General features: G+C 44.6%; 1 protein-coding gene across 1 annotated transcript in view; it reads left to right on the top strand.

Annotated features, from left to right (window-relative positions):
* SEMA5A (semaphorin 5A) overlaps positions 1–23,251 on the top strand; it is a 549,553-nt gene that overhangs the window by 380,144 nt on the left and 146,158 nt on the right. Inside the window, exons 10-11 of the mRNA XM_069556145.1 lie at positions 2,949–3,084; positions 12,098–12,302. Coding sequence (XP_069412246.1) covers positions 2,949–3,084; positions 12,098–12,302 — 341 coding nt within the window. The remainder of the gene's footprint in view (positions 1–2,948; positions 3,085–12,097; positions 12,303–23,251) is intronic.

Below are 23,251 nucleotides of genomic sequence, written 5' to 3' on the forward strand. Positions count from 1 at the left end.
TTAGTTGTTCAGTTGCTAAGTCATGTCCGACTCTCTATGACCCCATAGACTGCAACACGCCAGGCTTCCCTGTCCTTCACCATCTCCCGGAATTTGCTCAAACTCATGTCTGTTGAGTTGGCAATGTCATCCAACCATCTCATCCTCTGTCGCCCCCTTCTCATTCTGCTCTTAATCTTTCCCAGCATCAGAGTCTTTTCCAGTGAGTCGACTCTTCGCATCAGGTGGCCAAAGTATTGGAGCTTCAGCTTCAGCACCAGTCCTTCCAATGAATATTCAGGATTGATTTCCTATAGGATGGACTGGTTGGATCTCCTTGCTGTCCAAGGAGCTCTCAAGAGTCTTCTCCAGCTAGAGCTCAGTGGTTTTCTCAACCCTGGGGCATGGATTGGGCTGCAGGAAACAGTACATTTCTGCAACAGTCTCTGAAGGATTTGCCTGTTTTTTTCCTTCCTCTGGAATCTAAAAATGCTGGCTTTCAGATAATGTAGTTGATGGGAGTAGGGGAGGGTTAACATATTGATTTTTCTTCTTTTGTTAAGAGACAAAGAGCTAAGAGAAACTTCTCTACTTTTCTTCCAGTGGCTTCCAGCAGATTCTAAGTTCCTATATTGTTGCACTCACCTAGGAGGAGGGAAGGAGTACCTCCACTCTTACATGCCTAGGCTCTGAACAGGGAAAGAAATAGAACATTAGATAAAGCAGTGTTATCCCCATGACAGAGGCCAGCTTGCAACACGTGGTTGAAGGTCTGTTAGCCAAATGGATTTATCACTGCAGACCCCAGCTTTCAGCAGACTTGTCCACAAGGTCATGGTAGACCAGACCTGGGCTCACCACCACTGCCTGCAGGGACCAACCGGAGAAGGTGAATGTGCAGTTCTGGCTGGCAGACCCATCCCATGAAGAGTGGGTGAAGAGCTGCTAGGGGGTGGTCACTCATGTCCTTCCTCCTCACCCTTTTCAGTTTGCAGCATGTTAAAGGATAGAGGAAAGGAAAAGGCAGGAAAGTGTGTGTGTGTGTGTGTGTTGTGTGCACAGAACACATAACCTGTACCAATGGGGCTCTGCTGTCCAGGAGGCGGGAAGAAGTGTCTACCAACACATGTCACAGATACTCAGAATGACAGCCCCTGGGGTATCCAAGTTGATATCAGAGACCCCATCTAGTGCCCTTCAGAGTGAGTGAGTGCAGTGAACTGGGAAATGGATGCAGGCAGGGGGGGGATAAGTGTCTTCCCTTCCCAAGAAATAGCCATAGCAATGGGGTCAAAGGCAGGAGCACCAGGGCCCCCTGCAAAGCAGGTGTAAGTCCTGCTTTCTTTCCCCTCAGCCTGTAACGTGGACTTAGGCGTCTCCCTGCACCTTTGTCCGTATGTCTGTGAAGTCAGGCTGGCCTCAGGAGCTAGAGTTTCCTTGTGATCAACCAGAAGGTCCCTGTCGGGCACTTAGGGGGCTCGGAGTGGTGAGCCCCTCACTGTCGCTGTGCCAGGACTGAGGCGTGGTCACCTGGTCCCCAGGTGGCATCCCTCCTGGGGGTCTGGCCAGCCATCCTCATTCTAACAGACTTGTCTTCTGGTTCTTGCTGAAGCCTAGTCACGCGTCCAAAGGCTAATTCTACCTTAGACATTTTTGACTTATCTTCTTGTTTTCCGAGGGTAATGAGCAGAGTAAAATTAGCAATGAGTTCACATTTATCATTTATCATTTTACCTGCCAGCAGTGGGGGTGAGTCTTCCCTCCAGACTTTCTTCTCTGGGGCTTCCAGAGGGAACAGGTTTACCTGCTCTCAAGGCTCCAAACTTCCACGGGGTGTCTTTTGTTACTGTCCACACAGAGCTATCACCAAGGATTCAAAATTTCCATTTTGGTGCCAACCTACCTGGGGGTTCAGTCCAACTCCCCCATTTAGTGGCTGGGTGATTTGGGGCAGGTGTCTCAACCTCATTTGGTCAGTGAATGTCCCCTCCCTTTAGAAGCTTAGATGAGTTGGAGTTTGTAGATATCTACCACCTATTTGTGTTTTTCAGATAAACCAAGGATAACGTAGACATTCACATTTTAGAGTTTCTTGCTTTTTCTTTGCCTCGGGAAATACAGTTGATTAATAGACATACTATTGGCTAATAGCATAAACATGAAATTTTAAAACCATAGCTGAACTTATAATGCAGACTTACTTAACATATATATATATATTGCAGTTTCCACTTAGTAAAAGGGCCTTGGACTCTGAGAGCCTCGCATTGACAGCCTTCGGTCCTGCAAAGATTGAATTCTGAATTAAGGCTTCAAGAGGTCCTATGTCAGTGATCTGTCAAATATTTGTCTTTGACCCTTTGAATTTAAAATACTTTTCACGTATACATGTACATATACGTGAAGGATCTCTGACAGGCACTTGTTGCAAAATGCTTTCAGTTGTTTATTTTTAAAAGATGACAAATACTCACAACTATTTGGGACTTTTACAGATAGAAGCAATGGCAGCTTGCCCCACTGCCAACTAAAATTTCCAGATTAGAGTGTGGGGAGAGAACCTTGCCAGGCTGATGGGAGGCCCATGCCCTGGAGGAGGAACTCTGTTTCCTCCAGGAATTTTAAAGGCATGGCATACAGCTCTTCAAAAGCTTCTATCATTTGCACCCCGGCTGGGTGAATCTATCCTGTCCGTGGAATTACAAGCATCATAACTGCTAAATACTGTTTCTAGAATGAAATGTTTCTAGAATGAAATGTTTCTAGAATGAAATGTTGGAGGGGAAAAAAACCCCAGAGGAACTCCATTCACTGCTTTAGTCTGATCCATGGTGTGTTTATTCCTGCTGATCTTGAATGTTCCCCTAGAAGGTGCTTCCTGGGCACCCAGAATCTGTCCTGGGGATCAGAGCTCATCTCCAAGGGTGCTCTCTGACACGCCTTCTTCTCTTTCTTCCTCATCTCCCCAGGAACAGCATTGCCGCCTCCGCCGTGTGCGTCTTCAACCTCAGCGCCATCTCACAGGCTTTTAACGGGCCCTTCAAGTACCAGGAAAACTCTCGGTCCGCCTGGCTGCCGTATCCCAACCCCAACCCCAACTTCCAGGTAATTCTGGGGAGAAATGGGCACTCCTTCGGTCATTTCTGGCCCCCACCCAGATAGCAGGCAGAAAGTTTGTGCAGACAGACAGGCTGGGACCTCTGCACCCCTGGTGCTCGCACAGTGCAGCTGTGAGCTGCCCACCCCCAGCCCCTTGTGGGACAGTACCTCACTCAGCTTGTCTGGTATAAATAGACCATGGCCTTTTGTGTCCTGAGGTGCCCGGCCTTCAAAGGGTCTTTTGTCAGCTGGGACGCCTGAGCTTGGACTGCAAAAGGCCAGCACAATGCAGCAGGTTGGGAATCTAGCTTCAATTAGTACTAATGATGGTAGGCTCTGGGTCCCCAGGAGCTCTGACTCCTAATGAATGATGGTGTAATGAATGTGGTCCAGGACACAGAGCAGTGGGGATACACAAACAGAATTGAGCTCTAATTGGGTATGCGGTGAGGTTTCCTGTTGGGGTGAATGGGATGTGATGGGGCGGCTGTGGAGAAAACAGGAGCAGATGGAGGCCATTCGTGTATAAGGCACCACATGCAGCGTGTTCAAGCCTTCAGGGGCTCTGACATCATCTGCTGTCATCTACCTATGTTCAGAGGGAGTGAAACCGAAAGAGACGAAGCCCTCTACTGTTTGGTCGGTCAGCAGGTGTATTAGTCAGCTCCGGCTGTTGTAACAAAATGCCACAGACTGGAAATTTCTTTTCTCACAATTCTGGAGGCTAGAAGTCCAATCAAGGTTCTGGCCAATTCAGTTTCTGGAGAGCGCTCCCTTCCTAGTTGGTAGATGGCCAGCTTCTCACCGTATTCTCATGTGGCTTTTCCTAGGTGAGCATGAAGTGAGACTAACCCTGTGAGATCAGGGCCCCAACCTTATGACCTCATTTAACCTCAGTTACTTCCTTAGAGGCTCCAGCTCCTAATACAGCCACTTTGAGGGTTAGGATTTCAACATATGAACTTTAGGGAGACTCAGACATTCATGCATGCCAGCAGAGTTCCCTGGAGCTCCTTTCTTCTGAGAAGAACTGTCTTAGGATCTTCACCATCATCATCGTGGGTGTAATTTTTAGGAATGCCAAGTTCCAGACACTGGGCTCAATGCTTCTATGTATCTTGCCGCCTTCTGGCAACTGTGCTGTGATTGGTAACAGCTCCCGCTGACAGAGAAAGGTGTTGAGCCTCAGAGCACATCATCAGGACAAGGATATGGGCTCCTTAGTGGCTGAGCTGGGCTCTCAGGCCCAGTCCTCAGATTCGGAGCCTCAACCTCTTCCAACCAGAGTAACTTTAGTCTTCATAACTAGTCAGTGTTAGACCCGAGTCGTGTGTTCAGTCCTCCAAATTCTGGTTGGTTTGTCAACCCAACACATAAAACCTCTGGCTTTTGAGAAAACTGGGAATATGGAAAAGTTCAATTATTTTACATTTTACTGGTACTTTTACAGGAATCATTCAATTCTAATTGTTTTGAATTTTTTTTGTAAAGATCATGATGCTGAGAATAGAGATGGGCTTATATGTCCACCTTACCATTCACTGCTTTACTTGGGAAAATGATTTAGCATCCCATAACTAGGGGGACTATGTAAGGATTCTTTGTTTGTAGCAATTTTGTCATATTTTCTCATCTCAGCAGCTCTGTAAAGTGGGTGTCATTAGCCCCACTTGTAAGTCAGGAAACTGAGTGATCAAGTTTATAGTTGTTATTCAAGTTTCCCTACTAAGAAAGTTCAGTACTAGACAAAGAAATCCAGGCAAACAAACAGTTTAGCGGGAACCAGACATGAAGTCGTCATGTTTTCTGATGACATAAGTGGTTTATGTAATTAGTAACTGAACACGGACTCCCTGTGCCTCATTGTTGAGTCTCTGCATTTAAATCCCACCCATATCCCAGGATCCTGGGGTGATGTAGCTGTTTAAGAAGGCCCTCTGGAAAACCATGAAGGCAAAATATATCATTTCCTTTCAGAAAGTCCATGGTAAAATCCTGAAGTTTAAAAAAATTATCAAAGATGCTCATGGTATTTTAGGGTTCTTTTAATGTCTTGATGTTTCCATTGCAAAAGCGTCATCACAGTGAACAGTGACTTAATAAACTCTGTGATGCCTTACCACCTCTGGGCAGTGGATAACTTTTAGCCCCTTTGTCTGGATACATTTGTAGCACAAAGCAAATCCCCTCATTTCCTGAGGCCACAGGCATCTGGTTTTATAATGCCAGTGTCACACTAAAGGGCTTACTCACGTTTATGAGATGGAAGTCAGGCCATGCGGTGTAATGAATGAAGCCTGCAGGATGTGGTGTGCATTTCAGGCAGGGAGCCTGCTCCCCTGAGTTTGTCTTCTTTGGGTAGTATTTAAGATTTGCATAGAACTAAAGTTTAGATTATGGTGATTCTTTGCATAAGTCCTGATATACATGAGTATCGAATATTTTCTTTTGGTTTACCATGTTTGATAACCATGCAAACTTAAGGCAACCTGACTGACTTTTAAGGAACCACACACACTGGCATGGGGGTGGGATATGTTGTGAATTAAGGGTCCATCCACTAACTGTGTATAAAGGGCCTTATGTTTGCAAAAACTGACAGTTACATGTAGTTAGATATTTTATATTATTGTTTGCCTACTGAGATTTGGAATTTTATGCAGTGCTTATATACTAGAAGGCTTCCTTGATGGCTCAGACAGTAAAGAATCCACCTGCATTGCAGGAGACTGGGGTTTGATCCCTGGGTTGGGAAGATCCCCTGGAGAAGGGCATGGCTACCCACTCCAGTATTATTGTCTGCAGAACCCCATGGACAGAGAAGCTGGACCGGCTACAGTCCATAGGGTCACAGAGAGTCAGATCCACTGAGCAACTAAGCACGTATGTACTAAAAATAGCTAATTAATTAGAAGATCAGATACATGACTCAGATTCAAGAGGAAGAATGGGTTAGGCTGCACAGTGTGTAATTTTGCAAGATTCGATACAAAATTTTCTATTGAAAATAGTAACAAAATATAACACTATTAATTTTTATCAGTTGCGATCTAGAAACCACTGCAGGTGGTGCCGTAAAAGTCGTCCCTGTTAGAGGAGCAGTCCCCAAAGCCACGTAGACTCTGGGCCTCACTAGGAAACGCTTCAGTCACTTACAGAAAACATTATCCAGACCCAGTGGTACAGCTGCACTGGGACAGACTCTAGAAATTTCTGTGCAGTTTTGATTACCAGCAACCAAACTGATGGAGCTGAAATGGATAACAGACCCCCAAAAGTGGTTGAGCAGATGAGCAGGCCACTGCTGGAGGACCAGATGACGGGACCTGGTCAAGTCATCAGCATCCTTCAGGACTCCATAGGCATCTGTAGCCAAACAGGAGGAAGGGTAGCATCAAAATCAAGCACTCTCCTCGAGAGCCTCGGTGATCGTGGACGTACCTACCAAGGGCCGGCAGGCTAGGGCGAGGATAGGTCTGTCATTCTTGGAAAAAATAAACAAGAATGCAAATATTATTGTTATAAGAATTAATAGAAGTATTGATCTATTACTCTCAGAGGTGTTAGCAAGACAAAGACTATGGATTTAAGCCACAGAAAGAAGATGGCTGTATTTTTACTCTTTTTAATGTTTTCCTCTTGCTCAGAGTCCCTGGGGTGTCACACCAACACTGCAGGAGCCCCATGTGTAAGGCATGGTGAGTGAATTTGCAGCCCGTTAGAGAGCTAGGTGGATTACTTATGATCCAATAAATATATGGTATAAATTTAAATAGCATTCAAAATATTTGAAAAAGAATCCTCGGGTGAGATACTCATTATAAGCTGGCTAAAAAACCAAGACACTGTACAGTTTCAACCAGTTCTTGGCTAATGATACTGCTGATCAATTCCAACCTCTGCCTTTTTTTCCCCTACACCACAAAGTAGCTTTTTTTTCTCCAACACCAAGCCAGATGTCCAACAATTCAACTCAGTTCTGACACTGTTTACCCAGAGATAGCATCAGATTTCATGGTTGATAGACTCAGGGCTGCAAGGCTCTCCCCTTGACCCTTGCTTCCAAGGCCAATCTCCAGCCCAAGTTGTTACCCATGCTTCCGACCTGTGGGCTAGAGGTGGACCCCCTCCTTAGGTTCATTAATCAGCTAGAGAGGCTCACAGAACTCAAACATTTTACTTATAAGAGCGTCGTTGTTGTTCAGTCACTAAGTCGTGTCCAACTCTTTGTGACCCCATGCACTGCAGCACACCAGGCTCACCTGTCCTTCTCCATCTCCTGGACTTTTCTCAAATTCATGTCCCTTGAACCAGTGATGCCATCCAACCATTTCATCCTCTGCCACCCTCTTCTCCTACCTTCAATCTATCCCAGCATCAGGGTCTCTTCCAATGAGTTGGCTCTTCCCATCAGATGGTCAAAACATTGGAGCTTCGGTGTCAGTCCTTCCAATGAATAGTCAGGATTGATTTCCTTTAGGATTGACTGGTTTGATCTCCTTGCAGTCCAAGGGACTCTCAAGAGTCTTCTTCAACACCACAGTTTGAAAGCATCAATTCTTCAGCACTCAGCCTTCTTTATGGTCCAACTCTCACATCTATACATGACTACTGGAAAAACCATAGCCTTGACTAGACAGACCTTTATCTGTAAGTGATATCTCTGCTTGTTAATGCACTGTCAAGATTTGTCATAGCTTTCCCTCCGAGAAGCAGGCATCTTTTGATTTCACAGCTTTTGATTTCAGGCAATCACTGTCTGCAGTGATCTGGGAGTCCAAGAAAATAAGCTTTGTTGTAAAGGACATAGCTCAGAAACAGTCAGATGGAAGAGGTGCACAGAGAGAGTAGGGAAAAGTTTGGGTAAAGAGTGTGGAGCTCTTTCTGAGCTGAGCATGCTTGCTGAATCTTCACGTGGTCACCAACCTGGAAGGTCTGAACACTCCAGCCTTTGGAGCTTTATGAGTATTTTTCACTTAAGCAGGTTGGTTAAATCATCTGGCCATTGGTGATGGATTCAACCTCCAGCAGCTTTCTCCTTCCTGGAGGTCAGCTTAGTAGGACAAAAGGTTCTAGCCCTCTGACCACAGGGATGGCAGCTCTGGCAATCAGCATTCCCACCCTTCAGTGAGGTCCAGAGGTCACCTCAGTAACTTAACAAAAGACGCCTTTATTGCTCTCTTCACTTAAAAGTGTCAGGGGTTTTAGGAGCTCTGTGACAGAACAGGGATGAAAACTAACTATGTATTTCTTATTACAAATCGCAGTATCACAGTGACAATTCAGGTTGCAGCCTAGGATTAGGTTAGCAGTCATGAAAAAGACAGGTGGCAGTGGAGGGTTCCATTCTGCAGCCCCAGCACCCCCCACCCCACCCCCAGGTCTTGGAGTCTCCCGGGTCCCCAGACTCCTCAAGAGCAGCCAGAGGTCCTCAGTTTCATTTTATGCCTCCCGGGTTTTATAATGTCAGTTTTAAAAGCACTGTGCGGAAAAAACAAAACCTGGATGGAGAACTCCATCCCCCAGGCAGACTGCTCCTTGCCTCCTATGACTTAAGAATTGCTGCTGATTTCAGGAAGAGAAAACAGCCAGACCTGGCCACTCTCGGAACTAGAACTCACCTGGACAGACTTCAGACCGTTTTGTGACACTGTTGTTAACGGGCAGTGTCTCTGCCCTCCATGTGTCATTGTTAAATTCGGTAATTACATAAAATCCCCTGGCTCTGGCCCCCTGCCCCAGCACAACTGCTGTGTGCTCACTTACTGATTCCTCCCTTCCTTCACTTATTCATTCCTTCCCTCTGGCCCCTGCAGCTCAATGGACCATGGAATTGCTGCCCTGCAGCGAGGCGGACCCACGGACCATTTATACCATTGTTTGAATGGCTTCTCTGTGCCAGGCGCATGGCCTGGCTCCTTGGCGTGTACAAGTGCTTTCAGTTAATTTACAAATGCTCTCCACTGATGGTCTCAGTTGGCCTCACAGCAGCCCTCTGAAGGAGCAGAGGAAGTGTTTTTGAACGACTTTATAGATAAAGAGACAATGACTGCAAGGCAGGGTCTCACCTGAGGCCGCGTGGCCCATGGGCCACAGAACTGACCCTTCACCTTCACCCGACCCTTCCGCCACCTGCTACCGGGAGCACCCCTGCAAAGATGCTGCATTTAAACAAAGCTTTGGACCGGTCTTGGCATCCATTTTGCTCCAAGATTCTTTAAATATACCATCAGCCTATCCTTTGGGGGCATGGAGGCTATTTTATCAAGTGCTACAAAAATATCCTCTATTTTTCACAAGCCATTTCCATCATCTACTTTTGCACCTCTAACCTATTATAAAACCATGTATTAGAAACAACATGTTATAAAAGTCATTTTTTCAGATGGAATGGACAGGGAAATTCATTTCCATCAACGCTGCCTCTATGAAGTTCTGCCGGGCATCAGCCTTTATTGGACCTAGGATTTAAAGTTTATGAAAGAAATGAGAAATCGTGGTGATAATTTTCTGATTCTGTGTGCTGCCCTGGGAAAGCTTGGCTTGCTTTCCCGCCCCTCTTTTAACCTCGTCCCTGCCCAAAACCATCCTGCATGACACCTGCCAGCCTTTGCACAGCGCAGCTCTGAATTTAATTCTCAGGGTTTCCAGGCTTGATTTTTTTTTTTTTCCCACTTTAGTCCCAGATTCCTCTGCATGGTATTTCCACCTGAAAAGTCTACTTCTTTCCTTCCTATTTCCTTCTGGCTTCTTCCTTTTCCCTCTCTTCATCTCCTTCCTCTCTCACATTCTTTATCTCCTTATGCGCCCCCGTTCTTAAAAATTCATCATTGTCAGGGAGGAAGAAAGTTTCCTCTGCCCTTCTAGCTTCTTCCAACCAGTCTAAGAACTAAAGTGGCATGAGACAGGTTAACAGGAGAAAATCCAGCACAAGTCTAATAACGCATACACATGAGAGGGACCCAGGAAAACTGAGTTACTCCCCCTAATGGCGGAAACCCTCACCTTAAATACCGTCTTCAGCCAAAGATAAGAGAGCATGTTGCTGGTAGTGGTTTGAGACTTCAAAGGGGACGAAGGCAATTGACCTGCAGATAGAACAGCAAATGTTTGGGAAATGAGAGTTTTCTGGGCCTGCAGAGACTGTTGGACAGAAAGTGGCTCTGGTCTCTGGGGCCTGCTGGGTTTTCCCCACTATAGTCTGCCCTTATTCTGTGCAGACATCTCTGGAGATAGCTCTATTCCAGGAATAGGCCATCTATCTACATTTTGTAAGCATTTAGGGGAAGGTCACAGTTTCTTCTTGAGTCTTTTGGGCCTCCGTTGTTTTCCGCTCTAGAAATCATTCACAGCCAGAGAGACGTTTGGGGTGGCCAGTTTGCTGCCCTGCACCAGGTTTTTTATTCGATGCTTGACTCTAACCAGAGTTTTTGTTTCTTTTGGCCTGATTTAGATAATAAGGGCATGATAATAAGGCAAACATAGTGTTTCATTCGTGGAATTCTCCAGGCAGGAATACTGCAGTGTGTAGCTGTTCGCTCCTCCAGGGGATCTTCCTGACCCAGGGATCAAACCTGGGTCTCCCACACTGCAGGCGGATTCTTTACCATCGTAGCCACCATGGAAGCCCATATAATAAGGGCACGATAATAAGGCTAACGTAATGTTGTGTAGCTTATGTGAAAGACAGCAGAACAGTATTGCATGCTGCTGCTGCTGCTGCTAAGGCACTGCAGTCATGTCCGACTCTGTGCAACCCCATAGACAGCAGCCCACCAGGCTCCCCGTCCCTGGGATTCTCCAGGCAAGAACACTGGAGTGGGTTGCCATTTCCTTCTCCAATGCATGAAAGTGAAAAGTAAAAGTGACGTCGCTCAGTTGTGTCCGACTCTTAGCGACCCCACAGACTGCAGCCCACCAGGCTCCTCCATCCATGGGATTTTCCAGGCAAGAGTACTGGAGTGGGGTGCTATCGCCTTCTCCAGTATTGCATAGTTTACAGATTAGAATGACCTAAGTCTATCTCTGTAGAATCCATGTCTTGCTTATAGACCTGTCATCCCAAAGAAAGCTAGTAAATCTGTGTGGTGCATTTGATGGCTGAATTTTCCACCTGGGAATCTGATGCATTTGGCAGATTGAACAGTGTGCATTTACCCAGACAACTCCCTAGAGGACTCTAGAGGTGATGAGGAGATTTTATGCACATGCCATTCAAATTAGCAGTGACTCCTACTTCATTTTTTTTTTTAACTTCTGATCATTTATTTATTTTTTTTATACTGGAGTATAGTTGATTTACAGTGTTGTGATAGTTTCAGTTATACAGCAAAGTGATTCAGCTATACAATGCAACGCAATGTGTGTACACTCAGTCATATCCAACTCTTTGTGACCCCGTGGGGCTCCTCTGTCCATGGGATTTCCTAGGCCACAATACTGGAATGGGCTGCCATTTCCTTCTGTAGGTGCTCTTCCTGACCCAGGGATCGAACCTGAGGCAGACCACTGAGATACCAAGGCAGCATTCTTATACATAGATCTATTCTTTCTCAAATTCTTCTCCCATTTAGGTTGCTGGGTAATACTGAGCAGATTTCCCTCTGCTCTACAGTAAGTCCTTGTTGGTTATCCATTCTAAATACAGCAATGTGTACACGTTGATACCAAACTCCCAAGCTACCCACCCCACCCTTCCCTTGGTAACCATAGTTACCCCCTGGTAACCGTAAGTTCCTTCTCTAAGTCTGTGAGTCTGTTTCTGCTTTGTCAATGTCACTTCATTTTGTTCTGATCATTCACTTAGGATGAGAGTTGAGAAGACTCCCCAAATACGATGAGCTCAGATCTAAACTGGGAGAGACACCAAGAATGGGGGCTGTGGAGGGACTGGAGAAGGGGGCACACGGGCACCACCGGCAGGTGTTCAGGTTGCCAGTCGCACCCCCAGCCAGGGTGCCTGGAGTGGCCCTGGGTGTGCAGGTGGCCGGGCCTGGTAACAGCCTCTCTCCCCCTGCAGTGCGGCACCGTGGACCAGGGTGTGTACGTGAACCTCACGGAGAGGAACCTGCAGGACGCGCAGAAGTTCATCCTGATGCACGAAGTGGTGCAGCCGGTGAGCCCCGTGCCCGCCTTCATGGAGGACAGCAGCCGCTTCTCCCACGTGGCCGTGGATGTCGTGCAGGCCCGGGATGCCCTCATCCACATCATCTACCTGGCCACAGGTAGGAGCCCGCCCTCCTCTGCGGAGTGTTCTGCCGGCTTCTGATTTCGTGAGCGACCTCGGTGCCATGCTTTGGGCCTGCCTTCTTTCCTCTGAGCATCAGAGTGCTGTCTTATCTTCATTACCCTTTTTGAAGTAACTTAATCTATTAGTTTTCACTCTATTAGTTATAACTCTTACTGGAAAGGCAGTGCCTAATTTCTTTTATTTTATTGAAGTATAGCGTCGATTTTAGCTGTATAGCAAAGTGATTCACTTATGCGTACGTCTATATGTCATTCTTTTTCATATTCTTTTCCATCATGGCTTATGACAGGACATTGAATGTAGTTCCCGGTGCTCTACAGTAGGACCTTGCTGTTTATCCATCCTATATCTACTAGTTTGCATATGTTAATCCCAAACTCCTAGCCCTTCCTTCCCCCATTCTCCTTGCAACTATGTCTGTTTTCTATGTGAGCCTGTTTCTCTTTTGTAAATTCTGTTTCATTTCATTTGTGTTGTGTTTTAGATTCCACCTAACTGTCCGTGTCTGTGTTAGTTGCTCAGTCGTGTCTAACTCTTTGTGACCCTGTGGACTGTAGCTCATCAGGTTCCTCTGTCCATGGGATTCTCCAGCCAAGAATACTGGAGTGGGTTGCCATTTCCTTCTCCAGGGGATCTTCATGACCCAGGGATCAAACCCCGATCCCCTGCATGGCAGGCAGATTCTTTAACGCCTGAGCTATTAGGGAAGACCTATAAGTGATATCATATGGTATTTGCCTTTCTCTGTCTGACCTACTTTGCTTAGTATGATAATTTCTAGGTCCATCCTGGTTTGGGGTTCTGATTCTGATCATGATAGATGACAAGCTATTCAGCAAATATGTCCTACAGAGACTAACTTTTCTCTTCTACAGACCTGATTTTTTTGCTTTTGATATAATCTACTGCTTATTGATAAATTCATTCATAGTATAGCAAGATGTTACTAATGCCAATCATAGGATGGGCTCTGGGTGAAGTTGCCATACATAGAACTCTTCTGTAGCTTCCATGACACACTGGTCAGGTTGTTTGTTAAACTCAAGGGGAAGTGGAGTTTGCCATGGATGAAGGCCCCTTCCAGCAGGGAAATGGCCAGGAATAATGGGGTCCCAGAAAGAGCCCTGCTCCCAACCTTGTGCAGGGCCTCAGGGCAGACATGCAGAGTTCTCCTAGCATCTGGATACATGAATAGTATTTAAGTTTGTTTAGACTAGCTGGGTGATTCTAACTTTAGGGCCTCTTAAATTAGAAATTTCATGTCTCAACCAAGTTCTGGGTCTTTTCATTTGTCTCTTCTAGCATAGCTGAATACATTTTGAAGGTGATATCTTCTTTTGCAAGTTTTAATTCAGAATACAATTTAGCTTTAAAAGGATGTCATTTGAAATGATCCAGCAGATAGCTTTCTTCTTTATTTTCAAGGCATTGAAATGTACAAATGGAATATTAGAAGGAATATCCAAAAATGCCAACTTGATATAACTAAGTCTGCTGAGAGCTGAACCATTCCTAACAAGTAGGGATGTCAAAGATTGCAGAATTGAACTTTTAAAATTCATAAGGCTGATGTTTATGTGGCCTTTTTTTTATAGCTTGGATGGGCCTCCCAGGTGGCACTAGTGGTAAAGAACTCACCTGCCAACGCGGACAAATAAGAAATGCAATGTTAGATCTCTGAGTTGGGAAGATCGTCTAGTAAAGGGCATGGCAGCCCACTCCAGTATTCTTGCCTGGAGAATCCCACGGACGGAAGAGCCTGGCGGGCTACAGCCCATAGCGTTGCTAAGAGTCAGACATGATTGAAGCGACTTAGCATGCACACGGCCAATAGATGACATCAAGGCAAACCTTGTATCCATTTGATGGTAGAGCTGATACTGAGCACGCAGGGCAGGACCTTACTGTCCATATGCTGTACATCACCCAGACATTAAGAAGGACTCAGCTGATAGAGCACTTCCCTGGTAGCTCAGCTGGTAGCTCACCTGCAATGCAGGAGACCCCGGTTCGATTCCTGGGCTGAGGAGATCTGCTGGAGAAGGGATAGGCTACCCACTCCAGTATTCTTGGGCTTCCCTTGTGGCTCAGCAGGTAAAGAATCCACCTGCAATGCGGGAGACCTGGGTTCAGTCCCTGGGTTGGGAAGATCCCTGGAGGAGAGCATGGCAACCCACTCCAGTGTTCTTGCCTGGAGAATCCCCGATGGCCAGAGGAGCCTGGTGGGCTACAGTCCATGGGGTCACCAAGAGTCGGACATGACTGAGGGGTTAAGCACAACACAGCTGATACAGCATTGGTGTAATTACCACTCACAACCAGTGGATGTGAAGCTGGACTACTTCCTAACTCGCTAGTAGGGTCAGGTGGGTATCTTGGGTTTAGCAATCAGATTTAGTAATAATTGTTCTTCCTTTAACTGGGGTTTACTTGAATAAGCACACATTGGAGAAAGCCTGCCCATGGTCATTTGAAAGTCAGTTAGTTCTATTTCTCAGTACTATCTAAAAATCAAAGTGAAGTAGGCCTTTGTTAATTGTGCAGCTCATGGTGCTTCTTGCAGCTCGAATGATATTGTCCCTGCTGGCCAGCACTGCGCTGAGACCAACAGCCTTTCCTGTACACCTCCTGGGGCTGAATCTTTGCTACTCCCATCTCTGTCTTATTGAAAATCTAGCCAGGGTAAGACACATTCTCTGGCTCGTGACAGTGCGGATATTTTGCAGGTCTTCTCAGAACAGGAGGAAACATGGCCATATTGCCTTTAGAATATTTAAGAGTGGCGTTTTATGAATGACTGAGTCTTACATCCAAACATCTGCTGAGTCCCTCTCTCCAAGGACAGAGTGAGCATCGTGTTGACCGTCCATGGATCCTGGGCATCTTGATTTGGGGAGCCCCTGTCTTTTTGGGCCTTTGTCCTTCCCCTGTGACATGCCTTTGCCAGCTCTGTGTATTTTCCTGCCCCTCGTGTGAAGCTATTTCTCTTGCCCTTAGTTATCTCTGTTCTCATTCTGTGTTCCAACTCTGCAAATGCATTCCATTTCAGAGCTTCTTCTGTCCTCTCTAGGGAGAAATATATACTTTTTCTCACTGGGCCTCATTTCCAGTGTCTACAGATTTGCTCCTCCCGTATGTTGTCACTCCTGTTCAAATGTGCGTATGTGCTCAGGCACTCAGGCGTGTCTGACTCTGTGACCCCATAGACTGTAGCCCACCAGGCTCCTCTGTAGCCCACCAGGCTCCTCTGTCCATGGGACTTTCCAGATAAGAATACTGGAGTGGGTTGCCATTTCCGTCTCTAGGGGAATCTTCCTGTTTCAGGGATTGAACTTGGGTCTCCTGCATTAGCAGGTGGATTCTTTACCACTGAGCCACCTGGGAAGCCCCTTGTTCAGGTACCACATTCTATAATGAGCCCTCTGTCACCTCTGCTAACCATTTATTTTATTTTTTCCATGACTGTTTATTCCCTTAATTCAAGCCCTTCTTATTTCTGGGGTGCTGTTTTGGAATACTGTTTGTTCAGTGAGGGCGTAGGTAAGACGCACCTGGAGGACAGGTAAAATGCAGGTTCCTGAGCCCAAACAAATGAGATGTTGATTCGGCACAGAGATGGGGGTGTTTTTCCTAGGTCCCCAGGTCAACTCAATGCCGGGCATTTCTGGTCCATATCTGAGAAGTGCCCTTCCAGAGGAAGGAGTGATGATTGCTGACTTAGACTCACTTCTCTATAATGAATGCACCTTGCTTATCTCTGTGCTTCGGCTCTCAATTGATTTCTAATTGTTCGTGATGCAGATATAAAATCTGTTACTTGACGTGAACATTACAGACATGTTCACAGCTTATCTCACTTGTTGGTGTTATTTGCTAATCAGGGGAACCACCAGGACTTCCCTTATAGCTCAGTTGGTAAAGAATCCGCCTGCAGTGCAGGAGACCCCAGTTTGACTCCACATCAGGAAGATCTGCTGGAGAAGGGATAGGCTCCCCACTCCAGTATTCTTGGGCTTCCCTTGTGGCTCAGCTGGTAAAGAATCTGCCTGCAATGCAGGAGACCTAGGTTCGATCCCTGGATTGGGAAGATCCCCTGGAGAAGGGAAAGGCTACCCACTCCAGTATTCTGGCCTGGAGAATTCCATGGACTGTATAGTCCATGGGGTCACATCGTGTCCCATGGGGACACGACTGAGCGACTTTCACTTTTAGCAAAACAGATGTGACTTGACTTGAAAGAAAATGTTTTAAAATGAAGCAAGCTAATACAGAATGATTAAAATATACCAGGCTAAGAAATAGTCAGAAATCATATTGATAGGACTTGGTGGTCTGGGCCGGACAGGCAAAGATACCGGGAATGATTCCCTGAAGTAAAGGAAGAATAAGGTCTGTACTTTTCAAATCACACTGCTCTTGAGCAATATTAACTCAGAATAAATGGTCACTGAATGTAGTCAGGTTAAGATTTTAAATTACAATAATAAAGAAATATTCAGGTGCTCAGGAGAAAAAAAATATCTACAAGTGGAAAAATAAAGGTGATTCTAGAATATGCTCTGCATAAATCTGTGAAATGTAGCCTGAAATATTCTGAGAAAAAGAAAATATGAATCAAGAGTATTATATTCAAATAGAAATGAAGAAAACAGGCAGACATTCCTCAAAATGTAAATCACAGACAGTAGAATAAACACCAGGAGTATCTTCTACAAGAACAAAACAAGACTAATTACGGTTTAGATTCAGCCAAACAAATGATGGAGAAGTTTTGAAAAGAAAAAAAGAAAAATAAAGCAAAATAATGGAGCACTTAAGACCAGATTTCAAGTAAAGCAATATATGTAAAAATTGGAAAAATTTGAATGTGACTCAAGAGTTTTCATTCTAGGCTAATCTTTCCTTCAAAGATAAAGGTACATGGAATATTTAGGAATATAGTGTCTATAGTTTCTTACTTTTGAAACAGAAAACCATGTTTTGTAGTCAAAGAAGAAAATTAAAACAGAAATGTCAGGAAAGAAGTCATAGAAAAAGGATGGTTCATGAGCTAAGGATGCATTTTCATTTCAGATAAAAGAAAAGGTATCCTATGGAACATGGGGGCTTCCCTGGTGACCCAGCAGTAAAGAGTCCAAATCCAACTAATGCAGGAGACACAGGTTCAGTCCCTGGGTCAGGCAGATCCTCTGGAGAAGGAAATAGGAACTCACTTCAGTACTCTTGCCTGGGAAATCCCATGGACAGAGAAGCCTGGTGGGCTGCAGTCCGTGGGGTCACAGAGTCAGACACCATTTAACTACAATAGAACATGAAGGGCTCTGAGAGTTGATGGAAAACCCTGTGTACAGAAAACATGGAGAAGGTCCGTGAGGGTCCATCACTGCAGATGGTAACTGCAGCCATGAAGTTAAAAGATGCTTGCTCATTGGAAGAAAAGCTGTGACCAACCTAGCCAGCATATTAAAAGGCAGAGACATTAGTTTGCTAACAAAGGTTCGTATTGTCTAAGTTTTGGTTTTTCCAGTGGTCATGTATGGATGTGAGAGTTGGACTATAAAGAAAACAGAGCACTGAAGAATTGATGCTTTTGAAGTGCGGTGTTGGAGAAGACTCTTGAGAGTCCTTTGGACTGCAAGGGGACCCAACCAGTCCATCCTAAAGGAAATCAGTCCTGAATATTCATTGGAAGGACTGATGCTAAAGCTGAAACTCCAATACTTTGGCCACCTGATGTGAGGAACTGACTCACTGGAAAAGACCCTGATGCTGGGAAAGATTGAAGGTGGGAGGAGAAGGGAATGACAGAGGATGAGATGGTTGGATGGCATCACTGACTCGATGGACATGACTTTGAGTAAACTCTGCGAGTTGGTGATGGGCAGGGAAGCCTGGCGTGCTGCAGTCCATGGGGTCACAAAGAGTCGGACACGACTGAGCGACTGACCTGAACTGAACTAAGCCCCTCCTCAGATTTTCTTGGGCTTCCTTTACCTGGACCCTCAGCCATTTCCTCCCTCTCAGATGCCATCTGGGCTGATAGATGCCTGGGCAAGACAATGCGTTTTTTCCCGCTGATGCTGATCAACTAGTGGCCAGGCCCTCCTGCCACTTCTGGACGTGGATGAGACATCACACCACTTGCCTGGAATGTGGATTCTCAAGCAGATGCTAAACGATCTAGGAGATGCAACCTGGAAGTTCAGGGGGATGAACTTCCAGTAAGGTGAACTTTGATGGACAAGAGACACGATATGGAAAGGAACCATCTAATAAATTTCCTTTCTCCTTCTTTCCTCCAATGGCTGTTCGGGAACCCAGTGGGTTCTTCACATAACCCAGCAGATGTCTCAGCATTCAGGGGTGGCCCACAGTGACCCCTCACTTGGCATTCCCCCCCACCTTTCCTGCTCAAACTTGTCCCTCACTCACATGTCCTGGGGTTGTACCCCTAATAATGCATCAGCTCTTAATTCTTGCTTCATGTTCAGCTTTCTAGGCAATCACAGTAAGGAAGAATTCACCCAACCATGTAGAGTTGCCTGACTGTAAACAAAGGCAGGGATAGATGATATAGGCTCAATAGACCAGATTAAGACTTTAATCTGAGTACAACAATAATAATACAACAAAATTTTGTAAAAAGAGGAAATTATATGTATCAATAGATGTTTTCAAAATCATTGATTAAGTTGGAAAAAAAAAATAGACTATTTTCCATAGTACCCGAAGAATGGATTGGAGAGTAGTAGCAAGGGCAGAAACAGGATAGAACTTATTTTTTACATCAGTATGATTTTGCTGCACGACCTGCTGGTTATATAAAAATAAACAGGCAGTGTAGTGACATGTCATTCAATGAAATTGTATAATGAAGACTGGCCTGCGGTCAAAGCTGTTTCAGTCATAAACAAGATGGGTGTGGTGGCCTTGGCTGGCAGACAGGCGGTGGTGGTGTAGACTGAAGCACATGTTCTCAGCCGGGCTATACAGCTCCCAAGGAAGCAAAAATCAGTTAAGAGACAAAACACTTATTTTGATGTGTAAGGAACAGATAGGAGGAGAAAGGGACAACAGAGGACAAGATGGTTGGGTGGAATTACTGACTCGATGGGCATAAGTTTGAATAAGCTCCAGGAGTTGGTGATGGACAGGGAGGCCTGGCATGCTGCGGTCTATGGGGTCACAAAGAGTCAGACACGACTGAGCAACTGAACTGAACTGATGATGCATGCACTACATAAACAAATATGCTATTTTTTATATTAAAATTTCATGGGCATGAGGACAATTACAGAAAAAGAAATAAGATAGTCTCCTTGCCAGAGTGATCATTTTAAAAAGTTTGAGAAACTTTGCTGTTGGGTGTTTTCATGGAGAGAACAGAAGTAAATAGATTCAGTGTATGTTATGTTCTGAAGGTATGTCTGGGTGAGCTAAGGGGTCATATCAAAGAGTGTCTTAATTTTTCTTGCGAGGGGGCAGTTGAAGCTGACAATCTTTTGACAGCATTTTCTGAGATGGGAAGAAGCTGAAGCTTTGGTGTCAAACTTCCTGGGTAGACAAAAGGGGCTTTCTGTCCTCAAGAAGCCTATCCTTCAGAAAGAGATACAAACGGTAAAACAAATAGTTACATTAAATGTTAGACAGGGAAAAATAAAGCAATAAGAAGGAATGGTGGAGGGGAAGTTTCCGTGTCCCTTCTAAGGGTCATGCGTGAGATCCATTGTGTATAAAGACTTCCAAGAGGAAAAAAAAGCTGGAATTCTACTTTCCAGAACTCCAGTTTGGGGAAATAAATGACTTTGACTATTTTCAGTAGAGACTAGACCCCTTGAATCCAGGTTTTATAAAGTTGCTAACCCCTGCTGGGAATCATCTCACTGAGAAGGAAAACTGGGCTACAGAAGGAGCCACTGAGTGGGCGACATTCTGATGCTCACGTGGGGCTGGGGTCAAGCTAACCAGAGGGAAGAGAAAGGAGATTCCTCAGTGCAGATGGGAGCCCAGACTCATGAGTCCACGCGGCTTTTCCACAAGGACCATGGAGAAAATATCACCAATGATTCTATCCTGTTTTCCCTCTTTTCTTTCCCAAATAGATTTTTAATACAGAAGAGGCAATTTTTTAAAAATTGTCACTTGCTGTTAATAATGCTTAAAATCCAGAAATCAGCAATACTTCCAAAATGAGTTCATGAAAAAAAAAAATAAAAATAAAAAATGTTCCAGAAACTTCTGTAAGAGTAACGATCATCACCTAGCTCAACCCCACTCTTGACTTATTTCCCTGAATATAGTTTCTTCGAGAACCTAATTATCTAGTTTTTCAGCTCCCTTTCTAAAGAGAGGAAGACAAGACTGCTGAGTAAAGGGCCTCAATATTCCCTGGGACTAAAGTACGCAGGACTTAAGACCCCAGGTAGATCTTTTCAAATAACCAACATTTAAGTAATACATTTAATAATGCTGCCATTTCTAACAATTATCTCCCTTAATATTTATAAGGAATTTGCGACTACTAAAGTGTCACAGGCAAGCATCAGTCTGTGAAAATCCTATGTTGAAAAGATTTTTTACAGTCACTCCAAATTCTCTCCCTCTCGGTGGAAGCTGGATCTAATCCAGGTTTGCTCTGTATGTCCCCATTTATGTAAGGGGTTCCCCTAGGCTGAAAGGGAGCATTACATCATTTGAGTGCTTGATAAAATTTAATGACTTTTCAGTTTAATGAAAAAATGCCTGTAGTGAATAGCAACAATGTAGGAAAATGCCCGTTTCCTAGTGTCATGGGTTCAATTGTGTTCCTTGCAAAACTGGCTCAGAATGTGAACTTATCTGGAAAGAGTCTTTGCAGATGTCATTGTGATGTCTTGTGTGCTGCACTCAGTCATGTCCAACTCTTTGCAACCCCACAGTCTGTGGCCCACCAGGCTCCTCTGTCCATGGGATTCTCCAGGCAAGAATGCTGGGGTGGGTTGCTATTCCCTTCTCTGGGGGATCTTCCTGACCCAGAGACTGAACCTGGATCTCCTGCAATGCAGGCAGATTCTACCACTGAGCCACCTGGGAAGTCTTATACCAGACTCTTAATCCAACGTGACTGGCGTTCTTATAAGAAGAGAAGAAAGACACACACAAGAGAATGACATGTGACAAGTCAGCAGAGATTGGAGTGATGTGACTGAGCCAGGGAACACCAGTGATGGACAGCCAGCACCAGAGGCTGGGGAGATACCAGGAAGGATTTTATTCTGAGTCTCCAAGGAGTGTGGCCCTGCCCATACCTTGATTCCAGACTTCTGGGCTCCAGAACAGTGGGATGAGAAATTTCTGCTGCTTTAAGCCATTTAGAATTCAATATTGTATTGTAGCTGCCCCAGGACACTAATTCACCTGGGTATACTTTTCCACTTTGCACCTGATGTTGTAGCCAAATTTTAAGTGCTAGCCTGCTCCCCTGACATTCCTCAAATGTCCTGAACGCAACGAACAAAATTAGTGTTTTAGTACTATTTTATGTCAGGCCCAATTAAAATGAAAAGTCTACTGTTGAATACAATTTAATGTATGCCAAACCACTTAAAATGGTATAACAACAACTTTACTAATTATCGGAACATTACTGCTTGCTTTTTAATGTATTTTGTTTTTAAACATGTTTTGTGAATAATTTTTGTACTTTAGGCCTAGTTCCCCAACCACAAAATAATCTGAATTGTATGCTAATTAGTAAATATCACAATTTAGTCCGAATTGATGCATCCACTTCTGTCTTTATGGGAGACCCAATTTCAGTTTTCTTCCCTGCTTTCTCTCTCCTGCCTTCGTTTCTGACCATAGAACTCTTTCATTCTTTCTCTTTCATATTTCACGAGATCAGTTTTGATTGAAAGCTGCCCCAGGAGGTAAATTATTACAGTCTGTGGACAAGACAAACTGTTTCTCTGTGCCTCATCTTCTCGTGTAGATCCTGTCTGGTGCACAATTTTGATGTAAGTCCTTTAGAAATCATGACAGATGCTGGAGGTTAACAATGATCCTTCTCCCATTCCCAGCCTTGCTGTTCTCCTATTGATACAAAACTCTTGAAGCCTATTACTGTTTCTGTGTGACATGACATCATAACTCCAAAGAGATTTAGTAATAGCCACCAAATATCCCAGGTTTCCTTGTTCTGTGAATCGGAGAGCTCCACTTCTGCAGAGAAACATTTAAACCACTTGCTCTGCAAACTTCATAAGGCAAGTCTAACATCGATCACCAGTTATTGGAATGCATAATTTAAGGTATGTTTTCTGTAGATACCTTTATCCTGGAAATTCCATTATGAGAAGACCCACTTCTCTGCTAATTTGATCATGAACCTGCAAAAGGTTTTCTGTAGTTGATCTTAAACACAAACATTCCCATAGGTAATAGAACTCCCAATTAAATGGCTACACCATCCTCATTCATGTTGTCATCTGGAGCTGAATACATTGTACAGTTATTACCAACACTTGTTAATGGCTCCTCTTTATAGAAACTTTTATAGAAACTTTGTTAAAAGGAATTTGTTCCAGATATATATTGTTACTAGGGATTTTGTCTAAATCCTATATATGGAATCACAAAGAGTCAGACACTACTTAACAACTGAACAACAACAAATGTATATAGGGGCTTCCCTGGTGGCTCAGCGGTGAAGAATCTGCCTGCAATGCAGGGGACGTGGGTTCCATCCCTGGGTCGGGAAGATCCCTTGGAGGAGGGCACCAACTCAGTCCACTATTCTTGCTTGGAGAATCCCATGGACAGAGGAGCCTGGCCAGCTACAGTCCACAGGGTTGCAGAGAGTCCGACATGACTAAAGCAAATGAGCAATCACATACGTATATAATATCTTATATATATATATATATATATATATATATATATAAT

The sequence above is a fragment of the Ovis canadensis genome, chromosome 16, assembly GCF_042477335.2.
Source record: "Ovis canadensis isolate MfBH-ARS-UI-01 breed Bighorn chromosome 16, ARS-UI_OviCan_v2, whole genome shotgun sequence".
In the NCBI taxonomy this organism is placed as follows: domain Eukaryota; kingdom Metazoa; phylum Chordata; class Mammalia; order Artiodactyla; family Bovidae; genus Ovis; species Ovis canadensis.